The sequence below is a fragment of the Odocoileus virginianus genome, chromosome 6 (assembly GCF_023699985.2).
Source record: "Odocoileus virginianus isolate 20LAN1187 ecotype Illinois chromosome 6, Ovbor_1.2, whole genome shotgun sequence".
NCBI lineage: Eukaryota > Metazoa > Chordata > Mammalia > Artiodactyla > Cervidae > Odocoileus > Odocoileus virginianus.
The window spans coordinates 46,573,623-46,600,070 of NC_069679.1; the positions used below are offsets into that span (position 1 = coordinate 46,573,623).

General features: G+C 42.6%; 1 protein-coding gene across 1 annotated transcript in view; it reads left to right on the forward strand.

Annotated features, from left to right (window-relative positions):
- MYO5C (myosin VC) overlaps positions 1 to 26,448 on the forward strand; it is a 113,787-nt gene that overhangs the window by 47,825 nt on the left and 39,514 nt on the right. The window contains exons 13-24 of the mRNA XM_070469266.1: positions 2,298 to 2,423; positions 5,868 to 5,951; positions 8,193 to 8,327; positions 9,191 to 9,288; positions 10,897 to 10,983; positions 11,447 to 11,558; positions 14,593 to 14,804; positions 17,260 to 17,425; positions 18,712 to 18,858; positions 20,773 to 20,937; positions 22,233 to 22,326; positions 23,144 to 23,207. Coding sequence (XP_070325367.1) covers positions 2,298 to 2,423; positions 5,868 to 5,951; positions 8,193 to 8,327; positions 9,191 to 9,288; positions 10,897 to 10,983; positions 11,447 to 11,558; positions 14,593 to 14,804; positions 17,260 to 17,425; positions 18,712 to 18,858; positions 20,773 to 20,937; positions 22,233 to 22,326; positions 23,144 to 23,207 — 1,490 coding nt within the window. The remainder of the gene's footprint in view (positions 1 to 2,297; positions 2,424 to 5,867; positions 5,952 to 8,192; positions 8,328 to 9,190; positions 9,289 to 10,896; positions 10,984 to 11,446; positions 11,559 to 14,592; positions 14,805 to 17,259; positions 17,426 to 18,711; positions 18,859 to 20,772; positions 20,938 to 22,232; positions 22,327 to 23,143; positions 23,208 to 26,448) is intronic.

Genomic DNA, 26,448 nt, shown 5'->3' on the forward strand with positions numbered 1-26,448 from the left:
TAACCACACTCCAGTTGTTAATGACTAACAGGAACTGAGTTTTCTCTCACTTCCTGATTCCATGAGTCACCCACTGGGAGATGCAGCTGAAAAATCAACGTCACACAATTGAGAAAAGAGTCTCTAGGAATTTTCCTATTGTTATTACCCTCTGGGAGGAACAACTTTATAGTGAGTCAGCCTAGCAGTGGCCTTCATGGGGCCATAGGAAAAAATAATCCCTAGCACAGTATTTGGTCTCTTTTGGTCTGAAATTGATATTTTAATGTTTAAACACACACATCTTTTTTTTTTTTTTCCCAAAGATTTATCACCCCCTTCCATGATTATAATGTTGAACACATACTGGTACTTTCTCCCTATAATTCTGAATTCCATGGTTCTTCTCACAGACCATCCTTTCTGATGCCACCTATGTTTTAGTCCCTGCAGTGATGTAAGATTAAAAGTCAGGCACCAAGGCCAAACATTCTGGAATGATCTACTAGGGGCAGAGGCCAATGTGGGCTCTAGGAATATTTGTACCAAATCTACAGAGATTCCCTGGTGGCTTAGATGGTAAAGAATCTGCCTGCAACACAGGAGACCTGTGTTGCATCCCTGGGTTGGGAAGACCCCCTGGAGGAGAAAATGGCTGCTCACTCCAGTATTCTGACACTGCAGAGATGGTCCCTAGGTGACCAGTGTCACAGAGAAGTTTGCAGGTGTCATTTGGACACTGTGGAGTGTTAGATTCACAGAGTTCAGGCTGAATATAGCTGGTGATAGCTTCAAAATCACCAGCATCAAGAACAAGTAAGTAGTTGTAACTAAGTAACTTACTTAGTGTAAGTAGTTAAGACCTTAGTTCAAGGAGGGAGTTATTAACTAGGCAGTAAAACAAAAGAAAAACTCTTCCTGAGGCAGGAGATGGGGAGGACTACATTTGGGTGCCAACCTTTCTCCATTCAACCAAGAATAAAAATTGTTTTCACCTAATGGAATTTGTTTGCTTTGGAAACGAACAGAGATCATTCTGTCATTTTTGAGATTGCATCCAACTACTGCATTTCGGACTCTTTTGTTGACTATGATGGCTACTCCATTTCTTCTAAGGGATTCCTGCCCACAGTAGTAGATATAACGGTCATCTGATTGCCGGGACAAATATAAATAACCTCAGATATGCAGATGACACCACCCTTAAGGCAGAGAGTGAAGAGGAACTGAAAAGCCTCTTGATGAAAGTGAAAGAGGAGAGTGAAAAAGTTGGCTTAAAGCTTAACATTGAGAAAACTAAGATCATGGCATCTGGTCCCATCACCTCATAGGAAATAGATGGGGAGACAGTAGAAATAGTGTCAGACTTTATTTTGGGGGGCTCCAAAATCACTGTGGATGGTGACTGCAGCTGTGAAAGACACTTGCTCCTTGGAAGGAAAGTTATGACCAACCTAGATAGCATATTAAAAAGCAGAGACATTACTTTGCCAACAAAGGTCCATCTGGTCAAGGCTATGGTTTTTCCAGTGGTCATGTATGGATGTGAGAGTTGGACTATGAAGAAAGCTGAGTGCCGAAAAATGGATGCTTTTGAACTGTGGTGTTGGAGAAGACTCTTGAGAGTCCCTTGGACTGTAAGGAGATCCAACCAGTCCATCCTAAAGGAGATCAGTCCTGGGTGTTCATTGGAAGGACTGATGCTGAAGCTGAAATTCCAATACTTTGGCCACATGGTGCGAAGAGTTGACTCATTGGAAAAGACCCTGATGCTGGGAGGGATTGGGGGCAGGAGGAGAAGGGGATGACAGAGGATGAGATGGCTGGATGGCACCACTGACTCAATGGGCATGAGTTTGAGTAAACTCCGGGAGTTGGTGATGGACAGGGAGGCCTGGCGTGCTGCGATTCATGGGGTCACAAAGAGTCGGACACAACTGAGTGACTAAACTGAACTGAATGGAATTTGTGCTACTTTTTGCTGAATCTTTGGACTACTTTGGGAAAAAATATTAAAATACTGCCAGTTCTGCAGAAATAAAATCCTTCATCCTTATATCATTATATCACTGTTTGCTTTTCATTGATAATATCTTGTTCTTCTAAAAGAGCATTGATAAAATGTCTATTGAAATATCACTCTAAAGAATAAGAGCAAAGAGACTCATGCCTCTGTTGCTGTTGAAAAAGGAGCCTCCCACGTCAAGCAGTCAAGTGCAGCTCTTCTTGGTTTCTAAGAATTAGCACTTTCCCTCCCCTTGGTTAATCTTTTGTCTCTAGTTGTCTTACTTGCTATTTGGTTTGCTTTTCTCTTCCAGTTACCACATGGGACTGATGAAAACTGGCTTCAAAAGCTGTATAATAATTTTGTCAACAGAAACTCTTTGTTTGAAAAACCCAGAATGTCAAACACCTCCTTTATCATCCAGCACTTTGCAGATAAGGTACCGTGAGCGTCTGGAGCAGAGCTGTCTGCCCGCGGCTATCTAGCTGTCCCCTGGAAGGAGCAGGCAGGCCAGGGGCTTTTCTGGTCAGAACTGTCACGCTTAATGTACAGCTGTGACGAAGAATACTTGTGTGTACGCGAGTGTGTGTGTGTGTGTGTGTGTGTGTGTGAGAGAGAGAGTAACAGTTCTCAATTTGGCTTTATCACATAATACGTGAGTTTCAATTATATTTTTTAAAGATAAAACGTATTGCCAGTGGACCTCATTTCTGATTTGGGGCTTATAAGTTCGTTAACCATTTATTAGTTTATTTTCTGTATGAAATTGTTATAATTACGACTGGATAGGGACCTCCCTGGTCGTCCAGTGGCTAAAACTCCATGCTCCCAATGCAAGGGCCTGGGTTCAGACCCTGGCTAGGGAACTAGATCTCACATGCCACAAATAAGAGTTTGTGTGCCACAACTAAGACCCAGCACAGCCAAAATAAATTAACTTTTTGAAAAAGACAGAGTAGTTGTTTCCTACATTGAAAGCTATGTCTTTTTTTGACCCTTTGCTTTTTTATTGTCATTATTTATTTATTACTTTGGTAACAGTAATGGGTTTTCTAGGTGATCTTTGTTTTGTTTGTATGTCTCCAATTTCTTATGGAAAAATGTTACTTTAATTTCAAAATTATTTTAAAAAATCAAATTACAGAAAGCTTAGAAAATGGAAGGATAAGAAGACAATTCACCATAACCACCTGCCCTAAACATGCTTTGTCATCTTACTTTCCTTCCTTAAGAAAAATCCTGCTCTCTGCTTTATTACCCAGTTTGGGTGTTACTCCTGTGGCCTGGCCAGCACCTTGGGATCATGGGGACAGCCTGGGCTTGTGTGTCCTAGCCGCTAATGCTGTGGGTCAGTCTGCTGGTCATGCCTGGGTACCCACAGGGGCAGCGGAGGGGACAGCCAGCTGCTCAGCTCTAATAACCTTTGTGGGTGAGAGGAGCACTGTTAAAGCCTTTTAGTGCTTGCTTGCAAGTTTTTCATATAGGCTCCTGAAGAGATGCACATGAAATGAGTGTTGATGTATCGTTATATTTTCTAGTTGTCCTTTATATTTTCACAGTTGTGATCCCAAGTGAAAAAAAAAAAAAAGGGCATAAGACTTCCTGTAAAGCACATATATGGGATTTACTTCAAGAGACCTTGTCTATAGTACATGGTTTCTGTACATTTAATTCTTGACATTTGGTACTTCTAAGAGGGTCCTCTTAAGAGAGCTAACAATGCTGTATTTTGTGTGGACTGTGGATTGGAGGGAAGAAACTACACATGCCATAGCGTTAGCTTACATTCTCAATTTAACTAGCCAGGAAAATAAAATTGTCTTCAGAGCAAGGCAGCTGTGCTTAGATACAGTACTTTGCCGTGGTCCTCAGAGCCCCGGCAGAGAAACTTAGCTGCCCGTGACACTGTCCCTGCAGACAGTCTCCTGGGAAAGCTATTTATTACACCTTTGCTTGTTTATCTAGTGACTCACACACCAGCCTGGAAGAACTTACACAGCAGTCCTCCTGCTTTATTCACAAGGGTGTGTTTACAGACAGCCAGCGTTCCTGGTTCCTAACCCAAACTGTGCACCAGTAAGGATACTTTCCTACCCGTGGGGCAAGGCAGCGTCCTTGTCAGGGGTCCCTGAACACCCTCTCTGCATCCACATTCCAGCACCCCAAGAGCCTGTTTGTTCACAATTAAAAAAATTTTTTTTAATTTATGAAGAATATCACATTTTTAAATATACAATCCAGAGATTCGACCATTGTAAATAGTGCTGCAATGAACCGCAGGGGTACAAATATCTTTTTGAATTAGTGTTTTGGTTTTCTTGATATATATATATATATATATATATATATACATACACACATATATATATATATGTATACATACATACACACACACCCAGGAATGGAATTGCTGGATCAAATGGTAATTCTATTTTTAATTTTTTGAGTAAACACCATACTGTTTTCCATAGTGGCTGCACCAGTCTGCATTCCCACTGACAGTACACGAGTGTTCTCTTTTCCCCACATCCTTACCAACACTTGTTATTTGTTGTCTTTTTGATGATAGCTATTCTGACAGGTGTGAGGTGATATCTCACTGTGGCTTTGATTTGCATTTCCCCAGTGATCAGTAGCACTGAGTATATTTTCATGTGCCTGGTGACCATCTGTTTGTCTTCTTTGGAAAAATATCTATTCAGATTCTCTACTCATTTTTTAAATAGAATTCTTTTTTTGTAGTTGAGTTGTATAAGTTCTTATATTTTAGATGTTTATCCCTTATCAGATATATCATTTGCAAATAACTTCTTCATTCAGTAGGTAGCCTTTTTGTTTTGTTGATAGCTTCCTTTGCTGTGTAAAAACTCCTTAGTTTGGTGTAGCCCGATTTATTTTTGCTTTTGTTTCCCTGGTCTGAGAAAACATATCCCCCAAAGTATTACTAGAACCAATGTCAAAGAGCATGCTACCTGTGTTCTCTTTTACAAGTTTAATGTTTTCAGGTCTTACATTTGAATTTTAATCCATTTTGAATTTATTTTTGTGCATGATGTGGGAATAGTCCAGTTTGATTCTTTTACATGTAGCTGCCCAGTTTCCCCAACACCACTTATTGAAGAGGCTGTCTTTTCCCCACCATATGCTCTTGCCTCCTTTGTCATAGATTAATTGCCCATACAAGTGTGGGTTCATTTCTGCGCTCTCTACTCTGTTATATTGATTTATGTGTCTGTCTTTATGCCAGTGCATAAACTGTTTTGATGACTGTAGCTTTGTCACTAACTAGAGATTTGAATATTTAAGGAGTCACTCTGGCTTATGAATCATAAAGGGCTTCATGGAGGGTTTTTCTAAACCAAACTCTAACCCACTCTAAATCTGACTCTTAAGGATTTTGTGCCTTGGAAAGCTGTGTGGTCAGCTGATCAGTTTTTCTTTTCTTTCTACCACATTAATGCTGATTCAGGAAGACATTTCTGTTTGAACTCAAAGGATACCACTGAGCTTTTCTCCTCCTCCTGGTGACTTCAAAGGCAAAGAGAACCCTAAGTGAGGTCTTCTTTTATTAATTGCACATATAACAGGGAACAGTCACCTGTGGCCAGTGGGAACTAACAGGTGAGTGTAGGTGAGTGTAGAGTGGCCAGTGAGAAGTCCAGGCAGTGGGAGAATATGGTGCTTTCCATCAGATGACACAGCCCCAGCTTTCTAAGCTTTCTATAATATAATAAGGTTGCTGAGACAAACAGAAACTGAATCTCTTTTTAAAACATTGCTTTTATAGCCCCTTCATTAATCTTTCTTTAAAAAAAAAGAAACTTGTGGTACTTAGATGCTGTCAGCCTTTGCCTCTTTGGAAATAACTCCTTTGTTTGCATAGGTAGAGTATAAATGTGAAGGTTTCCTTGAGAAGAACAGAGATACCGTCTATGACATGCTGGTTGAAATCCTGAGAGCAAGCAAGGTTTGTAAAGTCCTAAAGGGTAGTTAATGTTATTCATTGTGTACTTGACATGGACCTAGGTGTGTATCAAGAGAAAGAAACATGTGCGTGTTATCTGTCTTATAACAACAAATTGTAGCTTCTACATGCAAAAAGTCACCCTCATTAGTATAGTGATGAGTATTTTGTTTTGTTTAATTTTTATTTTTAGAGAGCTTTTTAAAATATAATTTAAAACTATTTTGTGCCCGCACAATATATTAATTTTACAAATTAAAATTTTATCTACTCTTAAAGTATTTGCAAAAGCCATATATCCTTCTTCAGCTTTATTGCATACTGTCTATAAGAAAATACTAATTTTTAAATTATAAAAATGCTTTCAATACAGAAGAGGCAATCTAATTTAAAAGACAATACTGTATAAGAATGTCTACCCAGAAAACAAAAAGCTTTCACAGGATACCAAGCTGGCCAGATGCTTCAGAAGATCTGGTACTAGTCCAAGATACTTAATCCCAACTGTATCATCCTTCTTCATTAGAAATCTAGATGCTACTCAAGGTGGTTTCATATACAAACAAAAAATGACCATTTTAGAATTGGCACTAAAATACGTTTCTAGCTTCTGAAAGGATTCAAATTATCACTACATGCAAAATCAAAACTCAGATGTGCCAATGATAGAGAGGAAGGACAGCGAAGATGGTCATTTAAGAAGTCATGATTCACACTTTATACCTTCACTCACAAATATTTATACTGCACCTACCATACACCAAGCACTGTCCTAGACTCTGGGGAAATAGCAGTAAACAAGACAGATAGGGTTCCTGACCTCAAGGCGCTCACAACGCACAGGGAGCAACATACCTCCAAGATGAGAACAAATCGTGGTAGGAAGGGCTAAATAAATGCTCAAGAAAACCACAGCAAGGCAGAGTGCTGCTCTGTGAACGAGAGCTCCTTGAACCCATGGTGCTGTGTGCTGAAGTGTCACCGTAAGAGTGACTTCTGGCTTTTTCTTTTCCTCCTTAAACGTTTCTCTCAATTTAAGAATTTTAAGAACTCAACTTCTAAAAGTTTGAGAATAAGGATGTTTCATACACAGTCCTTCATTTTTTGTGAAGATTTGCTTACCATACTTATTTTCCTTGTTTTTGAAGATCGCTTGTCCTTTGTTAATGCTCAAGTATTTTGACAATTTCCCAAATAAGCCTGAGCACTTCCCCTAATGGTCATAAATAAATCACAGGTCATGGAAACTTAAGTTATTAAATTGATTTATAACAGAGAATTCAATGTAGAAATAGGCTGTATTTTGTGTACCAAGTTAGTTGACATAATTCACTGATTGTTTACTCATCCCAGGCCAGCTTGGGGTCCAGCATGCTGAATTCCTCAAGAGGATTTCAGATTGCCATGAAGCACAGATGGGTCTCTCCACTAAACCCACAAGACATCAGAGGCCTGGGAATTTCAGATTCATTTGTTCCATGGGGGCTCCAGGATATCAGGCAAGAATTCTCCCCCAAAGGAGATTCTCAATGTCTGATTTAAAAGAAGAAAACATAAGGTCTTCTCCAAGAGATAAGGCATTTAAAGGAACAAGTGATGCAGAGTAGAAAATAGTGTCTTAAAAAAAGGTACAGATTAAATATTAAGATAACTCAGAGGAAGTTGGAATTAATTCATGCTGGGACACCAGGAAAGGTATTCTGAAGGGAGTGGGGCTGGAAAATATTATAATAGAACCTGAAATAATGAGTAGGGTTTAGATAGCATCACCAACTCATTGGACATGAATTTGAGCAAACTCTAGGTAGGAGACGGTGGAAGACAGAGGAACTTGGCAGGCTACAGTCCATGTGGTCACAGAGAGTCCAACACAACTTAGTGACTGAACAACAGTTGAATCTGTAGGGCTGAGAATGTGAGGTTAGGAGGGAAGAGATTCCGAGTGCAGAAGCAACATGAGCCAAGGCACAGAAGGAGGAAAATTATCTCATTTTCTGACTCTTGAAGTGATACCCACATACAGACATTCACATGGTTTCCTTCCTACTCTCATTCCTGGGAAAGAAACCATCAGTCATCCCCAGTGAGGGTGATCCCCTTGTGGAACTGAGATTTGGCCAGGATTGTACTCTACCCACCTCTGGTTTAGACAGGTTGGGATTATGGTGACCTTTTCTTCGATTATACCAGCTAAGGACTGTGGGCAAACACTTTTGACATTAAAACCCTCTCTGTTCTTCCTAGTTTCATCTATGTGCCAACTTTTTTCAAGAAAATCCGGTTCCTTCTTCCCCATTTGGTTCAGCGATCACAGTTAAATCTGCAAAGCCAGTCATCAAGCCAAACAACAAGCATTTCCGGAGCACCGTGGGGAGCAAGGTACCCAGAGAGTGGCTGAGGGTCCAGCCAGGCTGAGGGCAGGGATCAGGGCTGGGTGGGACCATTCTGGGCCTGGACACTGTGCTGTGCTCAGTCATGTCGGATTCTTTGTGACCCTTTAGACTACAGCCTGCTAGGCTCCTCTCTCCATGAGATTCTCCAGGCAAGAATACTGGCGTGGTTTGCCACGCCCTCCTCCTGGGGATCTTCCAGACCCAGGGATCGAACCCATGTCTCTTTTTTCTTTTTTCCGAACCCATGTCTCTTATGTCTTCTGCACTGGTAGGCAGATTCTTTACCACTGCATTACCTAGGAAGCCATGGACACGGGCACTGAGCTTCTTCAAATCTAATATAAACGCAAAGAAGAGTAGTAGTGCATCATCATGATGCTTCCACCTCTAAGGCTGCACACCTGAGCAAACTGTATATTTGCACAATAAGCTGACTCACTAAGCCCTTGGCTACTGGGGAGTTTTGGACAGAGAACTGCTCTGTCCATCAAAGCAGGATACGCTGAGATAAACCCAGTCATAGACTAAAACTGTTCGTAATAGCTGTTTATGCATGAACTTCATTTTTCCTCTTCTTGAGTAACTTATCAGGGCTGAACCTCTTTTTTTAACTTTCTGTTTTATACTGGAGTATGGCTGATTAACAATGTGATAGTTTCAGATGAACGGCAAGGGGACACAGGCATACATGTACATGTATCCATTCTCCCCCAAACTCCCCTCCCATCCAGACTGCCGCACACCTTTGAGCAGAGGTCCCTGTGCTGTACAGTAGAGGCCCCTTTTTCTTTAACCTTCATTTAAGCGTTGTATTCAGTGCAGTGTCTGCCGCCTGACCTTGTTTCCTAGTTCCGCAGCTCTCTCTACTTGCTCATGGAGACTCTCAACGCCACCACTCCCCACTATGTCCGGTGCATTAAGCCAAATGATGAGAAACTGCCCTTTGAGTAAGTGTGCTGCGACAGAGGGGGGAAGAACACCGAGAAAGCCGTCTCTGTCATGATGTTGGAGAATTTGCTTATAGTTGCCTAGAACTTTACTATTTCTGGGTTTTTAAATGATTCAAAACAAGTCTGCCCTCTACATCTAGCATTAGTTCAACCCCTCTGGCTAAGCCAGCTCATCTCCAGGATTAAGCAAAGGGGCTGGATCTGAAAGAGTTATTCTATGGCTAGAGCTTATGCAACTGAGAAAGCCAGAACATTTTCCTTGATGGTAAGAATTTGTATGTGTTTGTAGGAGAAAGGCTGTAGAGGGGTCTGAAGTTTTGCCTTCAAACCTGTTACGAGGTCTTAGGCTTATTCTCTGGGGCCCCAAGAGGAAGACCGGAAGCCACGATTAGAAGTTACAGAGGGTCTCTCGAGCTGAGGCATCTTAGGGTCTGCACCGTCTTGTGTCTGGGGTCCTCAGAGGGTCAGACCTAAGCCAGCGGGCCACCTGTGGAGTGTCTTGTACAGGAAACGTAGCAACATGTAGGTGCTAGGATGGGTGAGCTTGGATGTTTCTCTCACTCTGGTTGTCATTCAAAGGTCAGCCTGAAGGCCATTTCCCCACAAAGCTGCTCCCTGCCGCCTTGGTCAGAATCAGCTGCTCCTAGAGGAGATGCTTTCAGTTCTTCCCCATTGAGAATAATGTTTACTCTGGGTTTATCATACAGTCTTTATTATGTGGAAGTAGGTTCCCTCTATACCACTTTCTGGAGAGTTTTTATAATAAATGAATGTTGACTTTTGTTGAAAGCCTTTTCTGCATCTATTAAGATTATCATATGGTTTTTTGGAGCCCTCTAGATGGTCATACTATAAAGAATAAAACAGATGTTAAAAAGTTAGTTTGAGGTAAATATTTTGAAAGTCAGATTACTGGAATCAAGTTACTATGTATCTACCAAAAACTTTTAAACATTTATTCATTCGAATCTAAAAACTGAAGCAGATTTTCATGATCTGTTTCTCCTAAATGTTTGTTATTTATTAATTGCTTTCTTACAATAATTTAAAGGTTTTTTTGTCAAGACATAAAATATTTGAAAAATGTGGTTCAAAATTATAGTATGCACAGAACAACAGTTTGAATATAGACCTAGTGAATGCATTCATCTTAGCCCAAGTGATGACATACCATCATAATGAATAATGGTAGATTAAAGAAGTTACATATTTATGCAAGTACTTATATTTTGCTTCATATTTATTATGTTAATAACCTAAATTTCAATAGTTTACTTTTGATTGGAACTATTTCTCAAATGTCATACATTCTTTGACTATTAATTCACACTTGATAGTCTTTAGAAAGCTGATTTGAAACTCCAAAAAAACAAAAAAAACCAATTGGTCCTTTCCCTGTGTCCTCTGCGTGGCTTCTGAACTGTTTCACAGAGGTGATACCCTCATCGACATCCAACATGTATTTATTAAGTATCTGCTGGGCTTGGGGGTCACGCAGGCAGATCCTGTTCCCCAGGAGCTCACAATGGGGGCAGGTCTGCTGCACTGTTTATGGGCCTGTTTATCAACTATGATGGTTTAACACATGATCAAATCGTCCTTAAGGTTTGACTCCAAAAGAATTGTTCAGCAGCTGCGAGCCTGTGGAGTCTTAGAAACGATTCGCATTAGTGCCCAGAGCTACCCTTCTAGGTATGTTGTCAGTTCCTCATTGGGGAGAAAAGTGCCCAACTTCAGGTCTGTGCTGAGAACCGAGGGAGGAAAATGGCCTTGTGTTCTGTCAGATCTGTCCATAGCTGTCCCGCTGTGCTGTGGGAAGGCCAGAGAGGGTGATAGATGGGCAGCATGTAGACAGAGGCCACCGTCCCCACCCCCCACCCTATCTGTCCTAGTGAGGGTCCCTTGCTGCCTCCTCAGGGCTCCTGGGACAGGGAGCTGGAGGGGTAGGGGGAGACAGTTGTTGAAATGAAGCATTAACAAAAGTCATCCAGGGAGCACACAAGTGTGCTCAGGTGAGGCTGGGGCGCTGTCCCAGGAGCTCTGGGTCAAAGGTCAAGGCCATGTCCCCGAAACAGTGGCAAGCAAGCCTGTGGGGTCCGCAGACAGCACGTGCTTTCCTCCAGCCCACCTCCTCCGGTCTGCCTTGGTTTTCCAGGTGGACATACATTGAGTTCTACAGCCGCTACGGGGTCCTCATGACCAAGCAGGAGCTTTCATTCAGCGATAAAAAGGAGGTGTGCAAAGTGGTCTTACACCGGCTCATCCAGGTCAGTCCTCCCTCTGGCAGTTGTGGGCTCCCAAGCACTTGCCTCATCTTTGCCTGTGTCTCGGGGCCGTAACTGTCATGAATGCCTGGGAAGAAAGCAGATGTGCCCAAGTTTCTGTGTGCTAAGGAGATCAGAGCAGACTTACTTGTGGGGCATCATCTCCCAACAGCAGGACTCACCTTCAGGGTCCTTACCCTCCCCCACCGTGTCCTCCTGTCCTGCTGTATTCTCCTGCAACCCAGCGACTTCTGTGGGCCTAACTTATGTTACACACTCAGCTAGACAGTCACTAAGCCAGGTAGTGGCTCTCAGTGTGGATTTAGAAGGTTGCTGAAGCCATGAGTTTTGACAGAAAAGAGATGGGGGAAGTAGCTCTGATGGCCAGGAGAGGAGTGGTGTTCAGTTCAGTTCCATTCAAACGCTCAGTCGTGTCCGACTTTGCGACCCCATGGACTGCAGCACGTCAGGCCTCCCTGTCCATCACCAACTCCTGGAGTTTACTCAAACTCATGTCCATTGAGTCAGTGATGCCATCCAACCATCTCATCTTCTCTCGTCCCCTTCTCCTGCCCTCAATCTTTCCCAACATCAGGGTCTTTTCAAATGAGTCAGTTCTTTGCATTAGGTGGCCAAAGAACTGGAGTTTCAGCTTCAACGCAGTCCTTCCAGTGAACACCCAGGACTGATCTCCTTTAGGATGGACTGGTTGGATCTTCTTGCAGTCCGAGGGACTCTCAAGAGTCTTCTCCAACACTGCATTTCAAAAGCATCAATTCTTCAGTGCTCAGCTTTCTTTACAGTCCAACTCTCATATCTATACATGACTACTGGAAAAACTATAGCCTTGACTAGGTGGACCTTTTATGGCAAAGTATTGTCTCTGCTTTTTAATATGCTAAGTTGGTCATAACTTTCCTTCCAAGGAGCAAGCATCTTTTAATTTCATGGCTGCAGTCACCATATGCAGTGATTTTGGGGCAAAAAAAAAAGTCTGCCACTGTTTCCCCATCTATTTGCCATGAAGTGGTGGGACCAGATGCCGTGATCTTAGTTTTCTGAATGTTGAGCTTTAAGCCAACTTTTTCACTCTCCTCTTTCTCTTTCATCAAGAGACTCTTTAGTTCTTCACTTTCTGCCATAAGGGTGGTGTCATCTGCATATCTGAGATTATTGATATTTCTCCCAGCAATCTTGATTCCATCTTATGCTTAATCCAGCCCAGTGTTTCTCATGATGTACTCTGCATATAAGTTAAGTAAACAGGGTGACAATATACAGCCTTGACGTACTCCTTTTCCTATTTGGAACCAGTCTGTTGTTCCATGTCCAGTTCTAACTGTTGCTTCCTGACCTGCATACAGGTTTCTCAAGAGGCAGGTCAGGTAGTCTGGTATTCCCATCTCTTGAAGAATTTTCCACAGTTTATTGTGATCCACACAGTCAAAGGCTTTGGCATAGTCAATAAAGCAGAAATAGATGTTTTTCTGGAACTCTCTTGCTTTTTCAATGATCCAGCAGATGTTGACAATTTGATCTCTGGTTCCTCTGCCTTTTGTAAAACCAGCTTGAACATCTGGAAGTTCACAGTTCATGTATTGCTGAAGCCTGGCTTGGAGAATTTTGAGCATTACTTTGCTAACATGTGAGATGAGTGCAATTGTGTGGTAGTTTGAGCATTCTTTGGCATTGCCTTTCTTTGGGATTGGAATGAAAACGGACTTTTTCCAGTCCTGTGGCCACTGCTGAGTTTTCCAAATTTGCTGGCATATTGAGTGCAGCACTTTTGCAGCAGCATCTTTAAGGATCTGAAATAGCTCAACTGGAATTCTATCACCTCCACTAGCTTTGTTCATAGTAATTCTTTCTAAGGCCCACTTGACTTCACATTCCAGGATGTCTGGCTCTAGGTGAGTGATCACACCATCGTGATTATCTGGGTCATGAAGATATTTTTTGTACAGTTCTTCTGTGTATTCTTGCCACCTCTTCTTAATATCTTCTGCTTCTCTTAGGTCCATACCATTTCTGTCCTTTATTGAGCCCATCTTTGCATGAAATGTTCCCTTGGTATCTCTAATTTTCCTGAAGAGATCTCTAGTCTTTCCCATTCTATTATTTTCTTCTATTTCTTTACTCTGATCACTGAGGAAGGCTTTCTTATCTCTCCTTGCTATTCTTTGGAACTCTGCATTCAAATGGGTATATCTTTCCTTTTCTCCTTTGCTTTTCACTTCTCTTCTTTTCTCAGCTATTTGTAAGGCCTCCTCAGACAGCCATTTTGCTTTTTTGCATTTCTTTTTCTTGGGGATGGTCTTGCTCCATGTCTCCTGTACAATGTCATGAACCTCCATCCATAGTTCATCAGGCACTCTGTCTATCAGATCTACTCCCTTAAATCTATTTCTCACTTCCAGTACATAATCATAAGGGATTTGATTTAGGTCATAACTGGATGGTCTAGTGGTTTTCCTTACTTTCTTCAATTTAAGTCTGAATTTGGCAATAAGGAGTTCATGATCTGAGCCACAGTCAGCTCCTGGTCTTGTGTTTGCTGACTGTATAGAGCTTCTCCATTTTTGGCTGCAAAGAATATGATCAGTCTGATTTTGGTGTTGGCCATCTGGTGATGTCCATTTGTAGAGTCTTCTCTCATGTTGTTGGAAGACTGGTGAAGAGATGCCAAATGGAGACAGAAATGAAGCCTTTCCAGGCACCTCCGCTCTTCTGTGAAAACCACCATGAGAGGCTGGAGCTCCCCAGAAGCCCAGTTGAAAATCACCCACAATGCAAACATCCCTCCTCACCCCACAGACACACCCCTCACCCTCCTGTCCACTTCTTCTCCCAAAGAGTCTTTAAACAAAAAGGCAAAACATAAACTTCCAGGTCACAATCAGAACTTTTCCTCTTTATGTCAAAGAACAGAGATGTCAAAATAACAATGTTGGTGGTATGTTTGGATCTCTAAACATCTTTTCCAAATACTGTAGAAAATCTGAAAGTTTGTTCTGATTATGTCATTTTTCTCTTCTAGGATTCTAATCAGTACCAGTTTGGCAAAACCAAAATTTTCTTCAGAGCAGGGCAAGTGGCTTATTTAGAAAAACTCCGGTTGGATAAACTGAGGCAGGGTTGTATTGTGATACAAAAGCACATCCGTGGCTGGCTCCAGAGAAAAAAATTCCTCCGAGAGAGACGAGCAGCCGTGATCATCCAGCAGTACTTCCGGGGTCAGAAAACTGTGAGGTATGTTGGAACCAGGAGTGAAAATTGTGCGAGTGTTAGTCGCTCAGTCGTGTCCGACTCTTTGAGACCCCATGATCTATAGCCCGCCAGGCTCCTCTGTCCAAGGAATTCTTCGGGCATTTGGAAAGTGGATAGCTATTCCCTTCTCCAGATCTGCCAGACCCAGGGATCAAACCTGGGTCTCCTGCATTGCAGATTCTTTACCCTCTGAGTTGGAACCAAGCAGACTTGAGCAACTGTATGACCTTCTTCCCTATCACCTCCAGAGGGTGGGGCCTCTTTCCTCCCAGGACCCAGGTGCAGATGTGTGTGTGGGTTCACAGGTGACTGTGAGCCTCGAGGGCAGATGGGTGTGTCCTTGGGGGCCGTGGTGCTGACTCTGCGTACTGTCCCCACACAGCAGAGGTGGCAACCAGGCCCTTAATGAGAGAAAGCCCCGATCAGGGTGTTGCTGAAGAGGGCCAGAATTCCTGGTGAGACCAGGCAGAGAGGCTGAGCCACTATTCCTTGGGAACTGAAAACGCCTAAGGGTGATAGGGTCCAAGTGACGCTTCTGAGTAAGGACGCCCCAGCCTATCTTGCAGGTAGTGGGGTCAGACCATGCCTGAGGAGACTGTGGCAAGGCTCTGCCCACAAGCAATGAGTCCCCTGGGTCTGGCTGCCCGAGTGGAGGGCACAGCTGTCCCAGCCCTCTGTAAGCGCTCCCAAGAGGCCATCCTGGGATGGCCAGCAAGAGGAGCACCCTTCCTGGATAGCATTTTGTGCATCTCTGTGTCTGCCCAGCCTCTCTCCATCCCTCGCTGTGACTGTAGTAGGAAAGCCGTGTTTTTAAGGACAGGCTGTGTCGCTCAGGTTCCCCCATCCTGAGCCTTATGCCTGACCTCCAACAGTATCTGGGCTCCTCCACGTGACTGACACACCAGTCTTCATCTCAGCACACCGCAAACTGGGCTTGCCATTCCACCACCCTGCCCCTATCTCCTGGCCCACACTCCCCTAGGCAACCCGTTATACATGCTTACAGTTAGCCTTGCTCTCCCTCTCAAGCCTGTGGTTTCAGTTAATAGCAGGAGTCCCCAGGGCAGGAAATCCAGAGTTACCTTCTTCCCCAAACTCATGCTTCCTCCGTTTGCCTCCTGTGTCTGTCCCGCTTATTTCATTCCCACACCCCTGCCCTGCATGAAGCCTTCCTCATCATTTGTGTTTCACTCTACAGCACAGCCCTCTGCCTGCTGCCTTTCCTTCCTAACTTCTAAAGCAGGGCCTCACAGAGCTCCTGCTTCTGCCTCTCATGCTTGCAGTGGCCCCTGTTTCCCAGAGAAGGGCACTCAGCCTTTGACATGGTACTCATGGGTCCCCATGGCTTGGATGGAGCCTTAAGCATGGACGCTCTGGTAGGACAGCAATGATATTTGTGGTTGCCTCTGCATCCGTATCTAGGATGCAGCACACTGACTGTCACATAGTACATGTTCAGTAAATACATATTTTGATAACAAACAGTCCCCATCTATTTTTCTCACCTCACTAACTACCAGTTTTCTCCATGTATCATATTCTAGCAATTCCAGACAAATTCTCTTTTTTTGAATGTTTCAGGCATTGCTAGGCCTCCATGTCTTCACCTGTCCCTTAGTCTGAACTACCTTTTCCAGCCTTTACTGTCTTGAGAAATCCTACTTTTCTGTCAAGTCTGGCTGACATGTCAGTTCTTCCCAAGCAGAATGATAGTTCAGGAAGATCTCTCTTACAGATCTTTTAGTAGTTATTTTATTTTTCTTCTTATCCCACTTGACCATTTCTAAGTCTGTTTTACAAGGTCATAAACTCTGCAGGTAAGAACTTTCTCTTCACCTCCAGGCCGTCAGATAGGAGTGGACAAACTTTTTCTGTCAAGGCCAAATATTTGGGCTTTTGGGGGTCTTGCAGTTTCTCTCACAACTATTAAACTCGACCTTTGCAGCATGAAATCAGCCATGGGCTATATGTAAATAATAAGTGCGCTGTATTCCAACTAAAGGTGACAATAGCAGGCAGGAGGGTGCAGCTGTGGCCCCAAGGTCATAGTTTTTCAACCCCTGATCTGGAGGCGCCAGCGTGATCTCCCACATGGTTGACTAGATGAATGAGCAAGTGCAATGCTGAAGCACAGTTGTGTTGGCACAGCCTCTGGGGTTCATGAGTGACGGTGGGGTGATTGGCCTGAATGTGAAGAGTGGGAAAGTTCCCATGTGGTGCTCATTCCTGAAACAGATCCATGTTCAGATCAGGATGGAAAGAAGCAGTAACACTGATCTTGACTAGATGTTAGCATAAACCATTCCAACGTTTAATGCATAATTTGCAGAACTTCGGAATATGCCTCAGTTAAGAAGTATTGCACAAGCTGGTTGCTCTGGGGTGGAAGTCAGTGCCCCATTGGTAACAGGTTTACTCTACATTCTTCTTAACCAAGGAAAGCGGTTACTGCCACAGCCTTAAAAGAAGCATGGGCAGCCACTGTCATTCAGAAGTGCTGTCGAGCGTATCTCGTCCGCAACCTGTACCAGCTGATTCGCGTGGCCACCATCACCATCCAGGCCTACACCCGAGGGTTCCTGGCAAGGAGGAGGTATCAAAAGGTGTGACTTTCTGGGATATGAATGTCTGTTCATATGTGTCTGCTGCAGCTAGGATTTGGTTATTGTTTCCAAAGTCTACATAGGAGAAAATATCTGCAAATGATGCTACCAACAAAGGATTAATTTCCAAAATATACGAATAGCTTATACTACTAAACACAACTCAGTCAAAAATGGGCAGAAGACCTAAATAGACATTTCTCCAAAGAAGACGTGCAGATGGCCAAGAGGCACATGAAAAGATTCTCAGCATCACTAATGATTTAGAGAAATGGAAATCAGAACTACAGCGAGGTAGCACCTCACACCAGTCAGATTGGCCATCATCAAAAAATCGACAAATAATAAATGCTGGAAAGGTTATGGAAAAAAAAGGGAACACTCCTACATTTTTGGTGGGAATGTAAATTGGAGCAGCCACTGTGCAGAACATATGGAGGTTGCTTAAAAAGCTAAAAATAAAGTTACCATATGATCCTGCAATCCCGCTCCTGGGCATATTTCTAGAACAAATTCTAATTTGAAAAGATCCACCCACCCCTATGTTCATAGCAGTGCTATTTACAGTAGCCAGGACCTGGAAACAGCCTAAATGTCTATTCATGTATGTATGAATGTATAAACAAGATGTGGTACATATATACAATGGAATGTTATTCAACCATTAAAAAAGTATGAAATAATGTCACTTGCAGCAACATGGATGGGGCTTGAAATTATCATAGTAAGTGAAGTAAATCAGAGAAAGACAAATATCATATGCCATCACTTATACATGGAAATTTTTAAAATGATACAAATGAACTTATTTACAGAACAGAAATAGACTCACAGACATAGAAAACAAACATAGGGTTAGTTACCAAGAGGATAGTGGGAGGGGAATAGAAAAATTAAGACTTTGGGATTAACATATATACACTACAATATATAAAATAGATAAATTACAAAGACGATACTCTATACAAAGAGTATACACAGGGAGCTATATCTTGTAATAACCTATAGTGCAAAAGAATCTGAAAAAGAATATATATATATATATATAGGTATAACTGAATCACTTTGCTGTACACTTGAAACTAATACAACATTGTAAGTAAACTAGAGTTTAATTTTTAAAAATCTAGGAAAAAAAAAATGGGTAACAGAATTGTGTGTGTTGATTACGAGAAATTGGTATTTCACCCTGTAGAAGTATCCTGGTAGTTACATCTCCCAACACTGGAAGAGTTGATGAGAAAAACAGAGACCCATTTTGCATTTCACAAAATCTTCTTTTAAAGATGCTGAAGGAACACAAGGCTGTGATCCTTCAGAAATATGCCCGGGCCTGGCTGGCCAGACGCAGATTCCAGAATATCCGACGATTCGTGCTCAACATTCAGCTCACTTACAGAGTTCAGCGTTTGCAGAAAAAGCTAGAAGACCAGGTAAGTGTTCATAATGCATCCTTCATATTTACTCTAATAGATTTATTTTAGTTCCAGACCGGTTCCTTAACTATGCTGTTGATAAAATAAAGTTATTTTAAGGCAAGACAAGAAAAATTGAACACAAAGTTTTCTCTGCCGTTTGAGCCACAGTGTTATCCCCTTTAGTGGACATTGCGCATCTGCAGGATACAACAACTGGATCCCCTTAGAAGACCCAGAAATGACTATTTACCACCCCTCCCCCACCCCACCCCCTCAAAAGAAAGCAATTTCCTTCAGGTACCAGCAAGGTAGCTCCTTAAGAGATAAGATTCTGCTCAAATCCTTTAAGGGGTCACAGTGATTCGCTACTTGCTTTGTTTGACTGTGTAAAATAGCAGTATTTTACTTTGATGTATAGCCTTTTGTCTCAAAAGCTTACACACCTGTGTTTTGACCTCTAACAGTTGAAACAGTCTCCAGTTTTCTGAAAAACTGTTTCCTGGGTTATAATCCTTAGGTTGACTCAAATAAAATACTTTATTTCTTTTTTATATTGACTATTGATTAATTTTTTGTCAACACTGTTAAGATTTATGCCCATGTTAGGAGGCTCAAACAGTTTATATGGACTACCTGAGCCAGGAAGCAGAAGTACGCTGTAAAGAGCGGATACAGACGATTTGGTAGGTTGCACACTGCACAAGAAAGCAGGCGGAGCTGAAATCCAGTGTGACTTCACTTGCCAGCCCATGTGTCTTGGTGTAAAGTTGTACTGCCTTGAGGCATAAGTGTCTTTTTCTAATTTGCACAAAGATGCTACCTTCATGCCAAGCCATGCTCCCTCGGAGCTGCATTGGCCTAGAGGAGTTGCCATTTTTTACTTTCCCAAAGGTCCATATAGTCTGACTAAAGGCCTGCCTAGTTTGGGAAGATTCCCCATTCTGTTCCTATTGATAGGAAAAAAAAACAAAACAAAATACAGTCAGTGTGGAAAGGCTGTGTCCAGGAAAGTGCAGCGTCCAGATCTATAAAACTCACTGCTGCATCTGTCTCAAGTAAAAATCAAGCTCTCCTCCAATAAACTTTAAACGTGGTGCTAAGCTGTACTATAGGAGTCCTTGGTGAATGGGTGAGTGTGCAAACCAGAAACGAGGTTTTGATACGGTTTCCCCTTCCTGTGTTGTTGTGCAGCAGTCCTGCATGTTATGTCGCTGGTATGGAACAGCCCAGAAAAACAGGCCTGACCCGCTGGGAGCAGGGCCTGTGGGAGACCCCACACTGCCTGAGCTCCATCCCAGGTATTCATGTACTAGGGCTGCCATGATAAGCCAGCACAGGCAGGGCAGCTTAAACAACAGATATTTATTTTCTCACAGTGCAGGAAGCTGAAAGTCCAAGATCAAGGTGTTGGCATCTTTGGTCTCTTCCAAGGTATCTTTCCTTGGCTTACACATGACCTTCTTCCCCATGTGTCTTCACATCGTCTCCCCTCCCCTCACATCTGTCCTAATCTCTTCTTATAAAGACACCAGTCATACTGGATCAGGGTCCACCCATATGACCTCGTCTTACCTTAGTTACGTCTTTTGAGACCAAATCTCCAAATACAGTGACATTCTGAGGTACTGGGGACTAGGACTTCAACATATGAATTTGGGGAAATGAAGAGGACCCAGTTCAACTCACAGAACTAGGGTTGTCCTGGAGCTCCAGGGTTTGGACTAAAAGATCCATCAACTCAGGAAAGCATTTGCCTGACCAGCTCTGCTCCCTGTTCTCACTGGGTAAAGATGCGTACCAGCCATTGTGATGATAACCGTGGTTAGGGTACAAAATCCTCCCACTTAGATGAGAAGTTGCGAGAAGCTAATGCAACAGCTTCTTTTGTTTTGGATAAACCCCCAAGTATCTGATGTTTCTTTCCTCCAGAACAAAGAGAACCACGGGCTGGTGGAGAAGCTGACCTGCTTGGCTGCCCTTCGGGCCAGTGACGTGGAGAAGATTCAGAAACTGGAATCCGAACTGGACAGAGCAGCCACCCACAGGCAGAATTATGAGGAGAAGGGGATGAGATACAGGGCTTCCGTGGAAGAGGTCTGTGCTGGAAGTGACTGTGGACATAGCTTGTGAGTCTTTCTGTGGAAGAGATCATGGTGCAGCATTTCCCACAGAGATGACTTCTGCAGAGAAATCAGATTTTGCTGTTGGTTTCCATTACCGGAGAGAGCCTGCATTTTAGAGGAAGGAAATGTGAGGCCTAGCGTCTGGTGGGGCAGGGGGTAGGGAGAAGAGGAGACTCATGCTTCAAGAAGCACATTGTAAGGTTTTCTCTGCCTTCCGCTTGTGTAAAGTGATGGAAGGCCTGAGAAAGGGCCCTGGTCAATGCTTCCCTCTTGTCCAACATGACCTTGGTTTCCTGTCACTTGTCCACCTGACATACACCCTGGAAGCATCATCCCCAGAGCAGCAGTGCAAAGCATGGGCAGGTTTGCCTCTCCGTGTCGTAGTAAAAAGAACAGTAGATGTAAAAACCAGATGTCCCAGGTTCAGATCTTCTTTGTCTGGGAAACTTGGACAAGTCACTTACCCTCTCTGAATTTTAGTTTCCTCATATGGAAAATTGGAATAACAAAAAGGGACTGACAAAATTACTGTGAGTATAAAATTGTCAGATGAAATAGTTTAGCCAAGTGACTCATAGAACCCTGCAAAAGCGTGAACTGATACTTTCAAACCTATTATTTATTACCATCCATTCTGCAGCTTCTGAAGTCCCACAACACCCAGAGTGGTGACAGCTCAAGGTTTACAGCCCACCATCTGTACTTTGCAGATGGCCCAGGAGATTCTGAGGCACAGACAGGGACATCTCTCTGCCCTCCCCATGACCAGGTGTCTGGCTGCACCAACACAGAGGCTGGCATCTCCCGCACTGCCAGTCACCGGCCATCAGCACTCAGGGGCTGCCAGCCCAGCAGACACTTTACTAGAAAACTTATGTTATGATCATACATCCTTCCTGAGTCATAAGAGTCTCGAAGTGTGAATCCACTTTATATCATAAATTTCCTACATTAACTGTATTAATACCCTGGCTATTTTTAGCCAATAAAAAGAGGAGTTGGCTTGACTTTGGGAAGACCTTGGATTTGGTTCTTTCTCCTTGGTTTCAGCCATTATTGGATGAGGCTGGGAACTAGTGTCTATTGAAGTCACATGGAGCCCTTGCATGTGGAGCTAAACACAGCATCTCTCAGTGGGCTGCTGCCAGCTGTTACCTATGGATGGGTGCCGAGACCAAAAAATACAAATTTAAAAATATGCAGGCAATGGTGGTGAAACTCAACACAAGGTTTTCAAAAAAACCATTTTTTTCTTCCCTTTGCTAGAAATTGGCAAAGCTTCAGAAGCATAATTCAGAATTGGAGATACAAAAAGAGCAAATACAGCAGAAGCTTCAAGAGAAGACTGAAGAGTTGAAAGGTAAAGCCCAAGGTGGCCCGATGCACATTCACCAGTTCAAAAGCCTAGTCATTCGGAAAATAGGTACTGGGCGGGAATGGAGTTTCAATATGAACCAGAAGGCTCTGGTGTAATGAGAGAACTTTCACTTTATGGAGAATAACTGTATTTAAATTGTGGCAACTGTACCCTGCAGGTTTACCTGGTTTGTTTCCAACTTTTATCAGAGCACAGTTGTCCCTGTCTATGCCTCAGAATCTCCTGGGCATTTGCAAAGTACAGATGGTGGGCTGTAAACCTCGAGCTGTTATATCGCAAGATGGGGAGGGGGTGATGACTGTGGATGGTGGTAGCAGGGATCGTTCAGAATCTCGTTTTTTAAAAATTTTCTAGTCACCCTCCTGCATTGTCAGGGCAATGCTGGCATAATGTTTGTGGCTTGCCAAGGATTTACACTCAAATTTTAGCTCTGGCCAAGCTACCCAGTCTAAGTGGTACCCAGTGCTGGCCCTGAACAAAGACGCCTCCTTAGTAGCACTGAGCCACATCAGCCCTGGGCCGTCAGGTGCAGACCCTTGGGACCAGCAGTGTCAGTTTCCTTTGGCGTGTGGAGCAGCCATCCGCAGCCTAGCTCTGTCCATCTGTACTTGTCCAATTCAAATTCTAATAGCAGAGTTCTAATTTATAAAAGATGACAGTTATACTCTCATCTTAAGTCCCATTAATAATAAAAACCACCTGATTGTTCTTACATTCTTACTTTCTTAAATGTGGCATGAAACAATCAAGGCATTGCTTTGCACGCCTATTTCAAAGAGCATTCATTCTCTTTTCACAGAAAAAATGGATAACCTCACCAAGCAGCTCTTTGATGATGTGCAAAAAGAAGAACAACAAAGAATGTATGAAGTTTCGTTTGCTTTAAAGCCTCTGCCTCCTTCTCTCTCCACTGTTTTCTCATTTGCTTCTCAGCTTGCAGGTTGTGGATCACAGACACAGGAGAGCACAGTGTGGATATTTTTAGGAAGTGAGAGACAGCTTTGTGAGAGCTCCGTCCCCAAGGGTGCACGTTTCAGACACTGCGCAGGTTCTGGAGTTATGGGCGCAGTGGACCACTGGGAATATCTTGCTTTCTCTTTATTACCAAGACAGTGAGAAGTTCAGAGACTGCCACCTCTTTCATCTTTCAAGTCCAAGGATGAAAATTATTACCTCTTAAATAAACCGTCTTTCCTTGCCCCCTACCCTCACACTGTATCTGTAAACTTGACTCTTGTCCCAGACAGCAAGGCGTATAACTCACCTCACAAAAGTTAAGGCAGGTCCAGTAGCTCATGTAGCTCAATACAAAAAAAGCCAATCAAAAAAAAATGGATGGAAGATCTGAATAGACATTTCTCCAACTAAGACATACAGATGTCCAAGGGGCACATGAAAAGATGCTCAGTATCAATAATTATTAGAGAGATGCAAATCAAAACTACAATGAGGTATCACCTCACACCAATCAGAATGGCCATCATCAAAAAATCTACAAATGATAAATCTTAGAGAGGGTGTGGAGAAAAGGAAACCCTCTATACTGCTGGTGGGAATAAAAATTAGTGTAGCAATTATGGAAGACAGTATGGAGGTTCCTTAAAAAACTAAAATTAGAGCTACCATATGATCCAGAAATCTCATTCCTGGGTGTATATCTAGAGAAAACTGTAATTCAAAATGTTACATGCACCCCAGTGTTCATAGCAGCACTGCTTACAACAGCCAGAACATGGAAGCAAACTAAATGTTCATCAACAGAGGAGTGGACAAAGAAGATGTATGTATATATTAATACAAGGGAATATTATTACTCAGCCACAAATAAAAACAAAATAATGTCATTTGCAGTGACATGGATGGGCCTAAAGATTGTCATACTGAGTGAAGTGAGTCAGACAAAGACAAATAGCATATGATAATGCTTTCATGAGGAATCTAAAAGAATGATACAAGTGACCTTATTTATGAAACAGAAATAGTCACAGATGTAGAAAACAAATTTATGGTTACCAAGGCGGAAAGGGATAAATCAGGAGATTGGGATTGACATATACTCACTGCTGTATCTAAAATAGGTAACTAATAAGGACCTACTGTATGGCACAGGGAACTCTGCTCTGTAATGATCTATATGGGAGTGGAATTTGAAAAAGAGTAGATATGTGTAACTGGTGCACTTTGTTGTGCAGCAGAAATTAACAGAACATTGTAAATCAACTACAATAAAAACTAGTTAAAAAGACAGGTCCCCATAACCTTGAATTGTACCAGCCCCATATTTCCTATCTCAACAAACGCTTTGCTAAGGTCTAAAGGCTCCAGTCCGTGCCCCTCTTTCTTAAGTAGTAAATTCACAGGTTTTTAGATCTCCAGATAGGGCATCATGGCAGAGTGTTGGGAAGAGGTGGAACATTCTTGGCATCTCTGTTGGAGGCTAGAAGGCACAGTGCTGCCTTGGTGGCAGCATATATAGCTTTCCTGTGAAGTTAGCAGAAGAACCTGGGTCTGGATGAGGGGGCCAGGATGCCAAGAAGTCAGGGGAGAGAGTGTCACTGAAGAACTCCAAGAGTTAATGTGTACATAACGTGTTTCATGATCCTACATCAATTTTTTGTCTTTTGATGTATGTGTGTGCATATGTGAAAGTGGCTCAGTCCTGTCTGACTCGTTGCAATGCTTTGGACTGTAGCCCACCAGGCTCCTCTATTCAAGGAATTTTCCAGGCAAGAATACTGGAGTGGGTAGCCATTCCCTTCTCCAGGGGATCTTCCCAACCCAGGGATCAAACCCCAGTCTTCTACGTTGAAGGCGGATTCTTTTTGAGCCACCAGGGAAGTCCTTTCGATGTGTAGTTGATTTATAATACTGTATTGGCTTCAGATGTATGACATAGTAGTTCAGACTTTTTATACATTATGCTCCATTTGTAGTTATTATAAAATGCTAGCTATATTCCCTGTGTTATGCAATATATCCTAGTAGCTTATTTATATCATACACAGTAGTCTGTACCTTTTAATCTCCTTCCCCTTTCTTGCTTCTCCACCTTCCCTCTCCCCACTGGTAACCACTAGTTTGTTTTTTATGAGTCTGTTTGCTTTGCTATATTCATTTGGTTTTTTTTTTTAATATTCCACCTATAAAACACACAGTGTCTTTTATTTCACTAAGCATAAGATCTCTCAGTTTCATCCATGTTGTTGCAAATGGAAATTTTTCTTTTTTATGCCTGAGTAGCATTCCATTGTATGTATGTACCACATCTTTTTTATCCATTCATCTGTTGATGGACCCTTAGGTGGCATCCATATCTTGACTATTGTAAATAGTGCTACTCTGAACATTGGGGTGCATGTATCCTCTTAAAATAGTGTTTTCTTTTTCTTTGCATATATACCTAGGAGTAGAATTGCTGGATCATATTTACATCAGTTTTTAAATAGGGCTAGTTAGCTTTTTACCTTGAAATGTCTGTTTTTCCATGAAGTCTTAACTTTAGAAGAGAGGGGCTCAGCTCTTGGCATCTCCTGGTCATCTGAGGCCACTTAGGAGCAATCATTTCAAGCAGAGGCTGGAGAGCCAGCCTGAGCTCTTTACAGTCCTCTTCAGCGCTCAGCCACCGCTCAGTCTGGTCCCTGGTCAGCTGACTGGGAAAGACTTGTCCCATCACAACCGTCCAGAGGCTCAAGGGTCCCACAGTCAGTGGGCACACTCCCGGTCAGCTGAGGCTACAAGTCTTAAGATTCTCTTTACCTAAGATTTCTGGTTTTAATTTGCTTCTTCAAATGTATTTTCCTGGACTCTTAGGAGCACTGTAGTTTTTGTTTTTTTAATCTGAAAACAAAGGTTAAATGTTTGTTAATATCTATAAGAAGAAAAGAAACAAAATCCTATTGGGAATATGAGTCTCTTCCTCAGGATTTTCCCCATTGTACTATAAGAGCAAGTCATAAAATGGACTGAGTTGACAGCCCAGCAGGTGGGAAGATGATTTAATAAACTCACAGAGCTCTTTGGACAGCTTCAATTCTGACTGGGCCCCTATGGGCTGTGTGGGGCTGGTCTAGGTTCTGTATCTGGGGTTATTTTCTTGGTCACTTA